General features: G+C 32.5%; 1 protein-coding gene across 2 annotated transcripts in view; it reads left to right on the top strand.

Moving 5' to 3' along the window:
- Nucleotides 1-12018, top strand: part of SMURF2 (SMAD specific E3 ubiquitin protein ligase 2) — a 127732-nt gene that overhangs the window by 96832 nt on the left and 18882 nt on the right. For both annotated transcript variants that reach the window (XM_074260539.1, XM_074260540.1), the window contains 3 exons: nucleotides 3459-3617; nucleotides 8565-8760; nucleotides 9859-9962. In XM_074260539.1, the coding sequence (XP_074116640.1) occupies nucleotides 3459-3617; nucleotides 8565-8760; nucleotides 9859-9962 (459 nt within the window). The remainder of the gene's footprint in view (nucleotides 1-3458; nucleotides 3618-8564; nucleotides 8761-9858; nucleotides 9963-12018) is intronic.

Genomic DNA, 12018 nt, shown 5'->3' with positions numbered 1-12018 from the left:
GGGAAGTGGATTGGACTAAGTGCCAAGAGGAGATTCATGATAGAGGCATCCTAATTATTTTTAAGAGATTGACATATAGGGTAGTCAAGTTGGGAAAAATAAAAAAGAGACTGAAAAAAAAAATTCAGACCTATAATGGAGGAGACAGAAAAGTAAACCTAGTCAGACAAGCCAAATATAAAAGATATTGTAGTCAGTAGAAGGAAAGAAAATGGAAACAACAAGAGGACATAATGTATTCTAGATTTGTGATTAAGAAAAGGAAAAGAAATTTAGGGTTCTTCCAATGCTCAAGTAAATGCAGAAGTTGATTAAAGTAGTGCTATCAGGAAAGCCAAGAGTATTTTACTTAATTGTATTTTTTTTCCAATTATATGTAAAGGTAGTTTTCAACATTCATTTTTGTAAGATTTTGAGCTCCAAATTTTTCTTCCTTCCTCCTTTCCCTCTCTCTGCCCTAAGATAGAAAGTGCTCTAATATAAGTTATAAATATACAGTCATGTTAAAAACTTATTTCCGTATAAATCATTTTATGAAAGAAAAATCAGAACAAAAAGGAAAACCAACCACAAGAAAGGGAAAAAAGTGAAAATAGAATGTATGCTTTGGTCTGCATTCAGGCTCAGTAGTTCTTTCTCTGGATGTGCATGGTATTTCCCATTACAAATCTATTGAAATTGTCTTGGATCACTATATTGTTGAGAAAAGCAAGTCGTTCATAGTTGATCATTACACAGTGTTGGTGTGTTTTTCTGATTCTGCTCATTTCACTCGGCATCAGTTCATATAAGTCTTCCCACCTGGGAAGCCAAGAATATTAAGAATGGAGTTAAAAACTAGTGTTGAGCTTCAGTATTCAGAGCCAAACTCTGTTCTTGTATTAAGCACAAAACCAGAATCAACTCCAAGAAGTCACCGTGCAAGGGTCAAGGCTTAGCTATGTACTTTTTAGGTCCATGGGAGTCAACAACAGGAGACAGATTGAACCCAACACTTATGTGCCAAAACAGGAGGCCTAAGACCAATCAGCATTCCTTGGTGAACTTTTATAGTCATTGTAAGGAATGGAAATAATTCTATTTGGAGATGAAAAAGAAGAAAAAAGTCAGATGGAGTATGATACTAGTCAGAGAATGAAGTCTAATATTCTAAGTCTCATCTGTTGCCATATTTTGAAGAGCCTTATGCTAATCACTTTTAAAATATCTCATTTGATCCTCATACTAACCCTTTGAGATAGGTGTTATTATTCTTTTCATTTTACAGTTGAAGAAATTGAGACTGGTAGATCAAATGACTTATCTAGAATCACTTAGCCAGGAAATAAATGTCAGAGGCTGAATGAATTTATAAAATGTTAAAAACAATCCTTTGATTTGAGCGATACACTACCTATTGACATTTGCAGAAATTTTGTAGAATAAATTTAGTAATATTTTTAAATGAACTTTCATTGGGTGTAGAAAACTAGCAACAAGCAGATCTCCTAAAAAGTTCTGCAGGGTTCATATACTCCTTATGCTGCTGTGGATTGATTTGCAGCAGGCTCACCACTCTTCTGTAACCAAGATTGAGAGTAAGACATGTTGACCTGTTAGATCAAAGAAGTGCTGCTAGCACAAGGATGTGAATGAACATGTAGGCATCAGGAAAACGTTTGATAAAAATTTATGATAACCTTGGTGATGAATGTATGTAACAGGAACAAGACATCATAAACTAAACAATTTATGACTATGTTGCGGTAAACAGGTTGTTACTGCTAGTTACTCTTTAATGTTAATGTTTGATGTTCATGTCTAGCTAGAATGTAACCACAGAAAATGCCCTAAGTAAATTACAAATGTCTGGTATTATTGCAACACTAACTTAAAGAGCATATAAACCCTGGCTCTCAGATCAATGAATGGACTTCATTGTCGAAGTACCCACCTGTGCTGCATCATACTTTCTCCTCAGTGAGGCCTTTGAGCTGGTCTCAAGTGGCACCCGAACAGGGACTTGAACCTTGGACTAATTTATAGAATCCTGGCAATGTGCATAGGGAGCACCAGCTTTTGGAATTCAAAATACAGAAAGAATTAAAGACTTCGACTTCCCAATATGGGGCCAATTGTCCTTATGTAAAAGCCCTGGTAGAAACAATAGTGAATTCCATCTTATGCCCTCTTGTTTAGCACTATGTAACTAGAATTGCTTTGGATGGGGGGAGGGAATTATTATACATGAAAGCAGCTTTTTTATGAGGAATATCACAAAATAGGTAAAATAAACAAATGGATGTTAATGTTACATTTGAACATTATACTTGTAATGGGGCTTATCCTCCCCTTAACTACTAATTTAATTATGATATACAGGCATATTGCTGATGCTACCTGAAAAATTTGGGCTCAAATACCAGGAAAAGTGCATAGGGAAACTTTGTTTACAAAAATATTGCAGAAACTAAATGATAAATTATTGCCTGCCCCACATCATACTTTCTCCTTGGTGAAGCCCTTCAGCTGGTCTCAACTGAGCCCTCCTTTTTCAAGCAATGTCTTTTGTTAATTGGAAACTATGGGTGATAAACATATTGAAATAAAAGTTACTATGTGTTCTACTTTTAATATTGCTTCTACAATAAATTGTCCTATTGCACTTACATTAACATTCAACTGACATTAGTCTTCTATCAAAATGTTCCCTAATAAAAAGTTGTGAATTTTTATTAATGTTAACTTTCCTAAGTATATTTGCATTTTTATTCACCTCTAATTTGGTGGGTGTAGAAGGTTTCTGTAGAGTTTGTGTTTTCTAATCAGTTTTTTAAAAATAATTGAAAATTAATTGAAGTAAGTATAATTATTTCTGAATACTTTATAAGGTGGTAAAAATAGAAACAATTGCAAGGATTTTCCAATTCTTTAATATTAATATTTATAAAATGGTATTTTTCTGTTCAGAATAGTATAAAATTGCAACTTGTGTACAAATAGTATAAAATGTGCAACTTGCAACATGTAGCAATAGTTTTATATTGTCAATCTTGTGGAGATCAAGGTCTACTAAGATGGAATATTTTATACTTTGACAAATAAACGTCTTTGTATTGGATACTATAGCTAATTCTTTTCTTTGCCATATGGGAATTTAAATTCAAGAGTGGATTTAGGAAATTACTGTGAAAGACAAGTCATCAATGAAACATTAAAAAAAAAAAAAAAAAAAAAAACATTAGAGCCTCATGAACTTGTTAAAAATGCCGATTATGTGGGAAGAGCTTTTCTTGAGACATTTGTAGGGTTTTTGTTTTATGTTTCACCACAGGGAATTAAAAATTCCTGTTAAATATGTGGAGTTTCTGAAACAATATATTCTCTCAGATTTCATGGAATTGTTTTGCCTTGTTTATACTTGATTGGCTCAGCAGGCACAATACTGAGTTATTTTTCATTTATATTTGTTTTTTCAGAGATCTTAGCAACATCAATTGTGAAGAACTTGGTCCGCTGCCTCCTGGATGGGAAATTAGAAATACAGCAACAGGCAGAGTTTATTTTGTTGACCATAACAACAGAACAACACAGTTTACAGATCCTCGGCTATCAGCTAACTTGCATTTAGTTTTAAAGTAAGTTTCAAAAGCATTAGTATGAGTTGAATTCCACATCTTAAAGGGACTGAGTGGGTGATTTTGTGATTGTGTGGCTTAAATGATTTCTATTATTTTACTCTATTCCAGATTATTAATAGATAATAAGATTATTCTATTATTTTTAATAAGTTTTAAGTTTAATAAAAATGCAGTTATATCTGTATCTGGCACTTTTAAACTCAGTATTTGCATATAATCTCCACCCATCCATAATGAATTGTTCACTTTAATGGTATAGAAAGGTGCCATTATATCTACTATCCTTAGTGAGAGATGGGTAGGAAACTGAAGTGAATTATGGGATAGCTTTTATTAGTATTTCTGTAATTAGTGAGTTCTTTGAGTATTTTGTTATCTCCTTTTACTTACTCCAAATCCTTCTTTAAATAGTTTAATCTTTTTTTGGTTTGTTTTTGTTTGTGTTTTTAGTTTAATCTTTTTTGGGTTTGTTTTTGTTTATTTTGTGTTTTTAGTTAGAAGCCAAGAAAATATAAAATTCCCTTTAATCAGCCTAGGTATCTGTTGGCAGTTTCTTTTTTATTTTATTTTTTTAAGAGGCAATTGGGATTAAGTGATTTGTCCAGGGTCACAAAGCTAATCAGTGTTAAGTGTCTGAGGCCAGAGTTGAACTCAGGTTCTCCTGATTTTAGGGCCAATGCTCTGTCCAATGTACCATCTAGAGGTCCCTAGACATTTTTATTAAAAATTGAAACATTGCTATAATGATTAATCTTGCTTTCATAAATTGGTCAGATGTTTGGGTCTCTCTTGGCTCTTTTTTCTTCTGTTAAGTTACTGTACATCAGTCCTATAAAGGGATAAATATCAAAGAAAATCTGTATGAAAAAAATTTAAGGCAAAGTATTATATAAATGTAAGGGACTTTTATTAGGCTCCTCTCAGTACATTTTAACAAGTATATAAGTGCCTGCTGAGGTCCAAGCTCTGCTTGGGACATAAATATTAAATCAAAATCATCCCTGCCCTCAGAGAACTTATATTCTCTCAATTGAGAAAATATACACACAAAAATTATTAAGAAATCGTTTTTAGGATTGAAGTCACTAGTAGCTTGAAGACCAGAAAAGGCTTTATGAAGAAGGTGGTATTTGAGCTAATTTTTGAAAGAAACGATTCTTATACATGGAGCTAAAGAGAAGAGCGAATTCCAATCATTGGTGACAGCTTGGGCAAAGACATAAAAAAGCTAGTGGAATGTTTGGAAAGTCAAAGGGAAACAGTGTCTAGATTTGATGGTGAATAAGGTAAGCCTTTAAAGGTAGCCTAGATCTAGTTTTTGTAAACAGCTTTAAACGGAAAGGAAAGTTGTTTATATTTGATCTACCAGTGGAGTTTCTTAAACAGGGGAACAAATGGAATCAATAAGAATTTGGCTGCTTATTGAATATTTGATGTCCATTCTTTCATTCCTCTCTGAGCTTTACTTCTGACTTTCTGAACTTTTTTCCTCCACTATGTAAAAAGAAGGTGTAAGGTACACTCCATGTCTATTAGCTTCTATTTATGTGTTGTCTTGAAGGCAGGTGCTATTTTTTTTTCCTATTCCCAGCACAATACTCTGTAGGACTTAGGAGACTGATAGAATGTTAGCTGGTTGAATTCTACACTAGCCTCTCATGAATCCCTCACACCTTTGTTTTCTTGCTATTCATCAACTGACAAATGTTAGGCTTCTATCATCCTCTACCTCCTCTTCTACTAACATGCTGCCTAATAGAACTGTGTAGCAAGTCACAAATTATGTTGACATATGATACCTTATAAATTCATTGTAAATCTTAATACAACATAGCATTTTTTTTCCCTCCTTAATTGAATCTCTTTATCTCATACACTACAAAAGCAACTGGTAGCCCAGGGGAATGCAGAGCCTAGAGCTGAGGATAATTATGGCCATAGATACTTAATACAGTTATTCCTCCCACATCATAGGGGTTAGAGGCACAGTACTCCCAAAATCTGGAAAATCCCCCAAAATTCCCATTTAATTTTTTATGGCTAATCCATGATAAATCATTTCTATGGGGAATTGTGAAGTAGAATTTGTTAAGAGTTTTATGGTCCTAAGCATGTCACTTAACCTGTTTGTTTCAGTTTCCTCACCTGTAAAAAGGGGATAATAATAGCAAGGTTGTTTTGAGGATCAAATGAAGTAATTTTTGTAAAGAATTTAGGCACAATATAAAATAGATATTTTTTATTGTTTGATTTGTAACTCTTATGTTTTGGATCCTCAAATAATTTCTAAAGCATTACCAACATTGTTTGCAGTATGAAAATGGAGTTGACATTCTAGAACCATTTTATTTTGCTATTGGAAAGTTAATAAATTGCAAGCTGCTACAACATCCTTACATTTTTTATTTGTACATCTGTCTTTCATTAGGAAAAGATTTTAGAAAGTTAACCAAGTCATCAGCTGAGTCTTCAGCTTTATAAATCATGCCTAATGTTTATATTTATATTATTCTAAACACAATACATGGAAAGTGATTTTCATGCAAACATGATGTTTGTTTCATGCTAGAAAAAGACTACAAATTAATTTTAAAGTATTCAATTTTTGAGACATCTTATATTTTATCCAAGCATTATTTTGTAAAGTTTAATTTTTAGTGTTGAGTTTTCTATTGCTGTATTTCTATAGCATTTTTGATAAGCAATGCAATAAGGAAATTCTTTAGTCATTTTCCAACATATTTAGAACTGATAATAGATACAGATTCTTATGCATGAAGTTTGGTTTGTTTTTTTTTTTTTTTTTTGGGGGGTCAGGTTAACTTTTGTAATATTTGTGCTTATTCTTAAAATGCTGTAATTTAATATAACTAAGGTGACATTTACAACAATGATGTAGAACAAAGCAATATTTCTGGTTTTTACTACTAATAATAATCCTTTCTGATTGAAATTTGGTATACTTTATAGCGAGACTATTAAAATTATTGACATTCTACAAAGCAAAGTATTGTAAATATCAAGACATGTTGCATTTTAACTTAATTTGCTTAATTAATTTGAGGGGCAACTAGGTATTACTGTTGATAGATCACTGGCCGTGGAGTCAGGGAGATCTGAGTTAAATCTGGCTTCAGATATTTGACATTTACTTTCTATGTGACCCTGGGAAAGTCACTTAATCCCCAACTGTGGGGCCCCTGACCCCCAACATTAATAAAACTTTAAATAATGTGATATTAAATGAATACAAAGCAACCAAAAAGACAGTATCTTTAAATCTAGGCTTTGGTTTTGTGTTTTGGATTTTTTTTATAACTAGGCATAATTGCTATTTTATTTCAAGTCAGTTTGTAACCTGGTGATTTTAAAATTGAAGTTTTAATGAATTTCTGTTCGCAATCTTAAAACATTAAACAAGAATTTCTTTTTGAAAATTTTATGTGAAATTTTGCTGCTTATAATAAATTTATATACATACTTTTAATGTGGTTGGGGCTTATTTTTAGTTGACAATATATGTGTATAGTCAGAACTTAGATTTTGAGTTCTTTTTAGAATTAATATTGAATGCTCATTTAAAAAAATTTTGAGTGCTCACTTAAAAAAATTATTTCCAAAATATATATATAGTTTTCAACATTCATCCTTCAAAATCTTGTGTTCCAATTTTTTTCTCCCTTGTTCCCCTTCTCCCCCTCCCCTAGATAGTAAATAATCCAATATATGTTAAACACATGTTCCACAGTTAATATGCTGCACAAGAAAAATCATATCAAAAAGGGGGAAAAAATGAAAAAGAAAACAATACAAGCAAACAACAACAACAAAAAAATACAAATACTGTGTTGTGATCCACATTCAGTTCCCACAATCCTCTCTCTTCATTACAAGACCATTGGAACTAGTCTGAATCACCTAAATGTTGAAAAGAGCCTCATCCATCAGAATTGACCATCATATAATCAGTCTTGTTGTTGCCATGTATAATGTTCTCTTAGTTCTACTCAATTCACTTAGCATCAGTTCATGTCAGTCTCTCCACATCTCTCTGAAATCATTCTGTTGATTGTTTCTTATAGAACGATAATATTCCATAACATTCATATACCATAACTTATTCCGCCATTCTCCAGTTGATAAGCATCCACTCAGTTTCCAGTTTCTTGCCACTGCAAAAAGGGTTGCCACAAACATTTTTTCACTTGTGGGTCCTTTTCCCTTTTTTATGATCTCTTTGGGATCAGACCCTCAGACCCAATAGTGAGACTGCTGGATCAAAGGTTTTATACACAATTTGATAGCCCTTTAGACATAGTTTCAAAATGAGTGCTCACTTTTTTATGTCATTTATATGTTTGTGAATTCTCCAATTCCGGTAGGCCAGACTATTCAGGTATAAAGGCTGGTTCCCTGCCAAACTATTAATACAAATTCTCTTGTCCCACCCTACCCTCATCTCCCCAGTTTACTCTTTTTCAGATGAACCACTTAAAATAGGTATGGTTAAGATTCTAGATTGCACTTGTTATATTCGTGATTTTTAAGATGGAGAAAGATTAAAAAAAAACTCAAAGGAAATAAGGAATGATACCCAAGAAAATTTATTATTGACAGCTCAGTCTTAAAGTCTTCATGGATAATATGTTATTTTATAGCATAGTAGCCTCTTAACATATTTGTAAAATGGTACTAATAGAAACAAACTAAATCTTGATGTTCACAGTCCCTAAAAGACAGAAATTTAAAATTTATTTAAAAACTTTTGGTACCTTTTTTGACTAAAATCTTTATATGAGTAAGCAATGATCAAAAATACAGTAACTGAAATTCTGCTTAATTAAAAAAAATTTTAATGGTAAAAATAACTTTTTTACTCTGGCATATAAATTTGATGCAGTGCTTCTGTCACTGAATTACTTAGAATTTTTATGTTTATTCTAGCCGTCAGAACCAGTTGAAAGGCCAGCAGCAGCAGCAGGTGGTACCCTTGTACCCTGATGAGGCAGAAGGTCTTACAGTTCCAAGGTATAAGCGAGATCTGGTACAGAAGCTAAAGATTTTACGGCAGGAACTTTCTCAGCAGCAGCCTCAAGCTGGCCACTGTCGCATTGAAGTCTCCAGAGAGGAAATTTTTGAGGTAATCTAAATGAAGAATGATCTTTTAAAATTTAGAAAAACTAAGGGAGAATTTGCCCTACTCCGTGATCCATTGGCTATTAGAATCCCTTCTGTTTTTTAGGAATAGATAATGGCTTATTTTTGTTATAAGTAAGGAATAGTATAATGCAACAATTTCACCAGTATTTTGAAGATATTTACCAAATATTTCTTGCCCTTATGTGATTAGTTTGTGTTTGCAATGGTTCAACGTGTTGATTATATGAATAGAAGAATTGGTTATAATTGGGGGAAAGGAACAATTAATTCCCCCCCCCTTTGTTCTTTTGGTGTTCAGATGAATACTTCTGGATCTAATTCTGTATCAGTAAGTAAGGAGCTTGGAATAGGTTATTCTAAAGTCTTTTCCAAATCTTAACATATTGTGTTGTATAATAATTCTATATATATATGTGTGTGTATATGTATATAAAATTCTATGTGTCTTTGTTTTTTGTTTTTTGCTGAGGCAATTGGGGTTTAAGTGACTTGCCCAGGGTCACACAGCTAGGAAATGTTAAGTGTCTGAAGGCAGATTTGAACTCAGGTCCTCCTGACTTCAGGGCTAGTGATCTATCCACCACATCACCTAGCTGCCCCTCTATATGTGTTCTTAATGAAAAACTCAGTTATTACTACTTAATAAAAATGTCTGTGGGAACTTCATATGAACTACAGTCTCTATACACTTTTGCTACATCATATAATGAATATGTACCTTTTAAATGAGATGCTATGGGATTCTTGTAGTCATTTCTCATATCCAATTTGATTTTTCTTATGATTAGGGGGAAAAAAGCACATATATATTTTCCTCATTTTTCCAAATTAGACCATTAAATTTCTGTTTTCTAAAAAACTTGAATTTTCTTCTTTTAAATAGTAATTGATATTTAAGCTCAAGTAGTTTATGGATTATAATGACAAATAGAATGTAATTTTCCCTTTATTTTAATAATAGGTTTTTTTTTCTTCCATATACATGCAAAGACAGTTTTCAGCATTCATCTTTGCAAAACTTTGTATAGAATGTAATTTTTAACAGCTCTTCATTATAATAAAAGTCAAACTATTTCAGGAATCATATAGACAAGTCATGAAAATGAGACCAAAAGATCTGTGGAAACGATTAATGATAAAATTTCGTGGAGAAGAAGGCCTTGATTATGGAGGGGTTGCAAGGTGAGGAATTTGTTGTTGTTGCTGTTTAATCATCTCAATTGTGTCTAACTCTTTTTGACTCCATTTAGGTTTTTCTTGCCAAAGATATTGGAGTAGTATGCCATTTCCTTCTCACTTTTACAAATGAGAAAACTGATGTAAACAGGATTAAATGACTTGTCCAGAATCACATAGCTAGTAAGTGTCTGAAGTCAAGATTTGAACTCAGATCTTCCGGACTCCAGATCTGGCACTCTATCCACTGTACCACCTAGCTGTCTGAAATTACTTGTGGATCCAATTTATGATATTTTGGTACCATAATTTTTTTTTTCTATAATTTTATACTTTGACATTCTCCAAATTAATTTATATGAAAAGGTACATATTCTGACACTTAATTGTCATTCTAATGTAATACTTAGAAGCCTGTGTGGTACAGAAAGACTTCGTACAGCATCCACACTGAGGATACTTAGATTTCAGTTTTGTGGCACTGTCACTACTAGCTGTGTTAGCTTGAGCAAATTATTTCACTTCTTTGGATCCTGGTGTCCTTCCTCATTTGTAAAATTATGAAATCAGACTACTTGTTTACCTCTCTCAATCCTTACCTCTTTTCTAGTATTGACTATTACTCAGCCCTCTGCAGCCTTTCTCCTTCTCTCCCATCCCCACCTCATACCCCAAATTAAATATGAATCTATTTCTCTAAGAATCTGCTCCAGAAATAAGTTATGTTAAACACTAATTATTTCCTAAAAGTTTTTTTTTTTATATTTACATATATGAAGAAGAGATGAGAGGCATAATTCAATTCCAGACCACTCTTCTAATGCACTTTTTTATTAAGTTCTGATAAGCCCATATCCCATAGCTGTTAGCGCAGTCCAAGAAATTTCTGGGGTTATTATTATTGGTCCCTTCTTACCTGAAGGTTGTTTCTTTTTTTTTTTTTTTTTTTTTTTTGAAGGTTGTTTCTTGATAGAACCAACATACACTTTTGCATTTATTTTTGACTTCTGCTTCTTTTACCTTACAAATCAGTGGTTTCTATAGCTGCTGATTTAAGGGTGAGATTCTTTCGAACGGAATGAATATTAATAATCCAGAGTTTCCTAGTTTACCAATAACAGTGAGGCTTCTTAGTGGATCTTATTCACCTAAGGCTGCATCTTTCATTTTGAAAGGAACAATTGACCTTTTTACTCTCAGGAATGGGTAAAACAAAATGGGATGTGTTTAAACTACTTTTTTCTAGACTACATGTAAGAGACTTTATTGTGTGAGTTATTCTGTGTAATGAGAATCTATGACTGAACTCCATGAAATGTAATTGGATATTTTGAAAACTAAAATAACCACATTGACTTGTACTTAGAATTTTCTTTTTAAAAAATGAAACAAAAAACCCCACTAAAATAAAGAAACTGTACCTGTAAAATTTGCTTTTCTCAAAAATATTGGCTTATAGAATATGGTTATCAAAGAAACTTCTGTAGAATAACTTAGTTTGCATGACTTATTTAGCCTAATGTGTACACATGTGTGTACGTGTGTGCATGTGTAGTGTGTGTGTGTATGTGTAGTGTGTGTGTGTGACTATTTCTGGGGCATATAGTATACATATTATAGTTCAGGAATCACTTTTGATGAAAGCTGAAAATGATCTCATGTTATATATTTTCATTTTATGTTTTAAATGGATATATGCAGTGCTGTTTTTAAGCTATATGTAAGCCAATTTTCCCCAGGTCTCTTAAAGTCCTGGGTTTAAGGACATTCAGTTAGATTCAGTAAAGTGACAAATGTAGAATCACAATTCAGGTGTCCTGACTATTGATTATTTCTATTATTCCATGTATGTAAAGTTTTACAAAAAAAATACAAAGTATATGTATATAGTGATAGTATTTAAAATTGGTCTGATTTGATCTGGTGATATGTATCGTTCTCAAAGAGGTAGCATCACTAAAATTTATGTAACACTTGCTGTTAAGATGTGATTAGGTAGAATATTATGTGTAAAACACACATAATTTAACTCAACATTTTTTCTGTGTTGAAAATAGAAAAA

This window comes from Sminthopsis crassicaudata, chromosome 4 (genome assembly GCF_048593235.1).
Source record: "Sminthopsis crassicaudata isolate SCR6 chromosome 4, ASM4859323v1, whole genome shotgun sequence".
In the NCBI taxonomy this organism is placed as follows: domain Eukaryota; kingdom Metazoa; phylum Chordata; class Mammalia; order Dasyuromorphia; family Dasyuridae; genus Sminthopsis; species Sminthopsis crassicaudata.
This window is presented reverse-complemented; position numbering and strand designations above follow the sequence as displayed.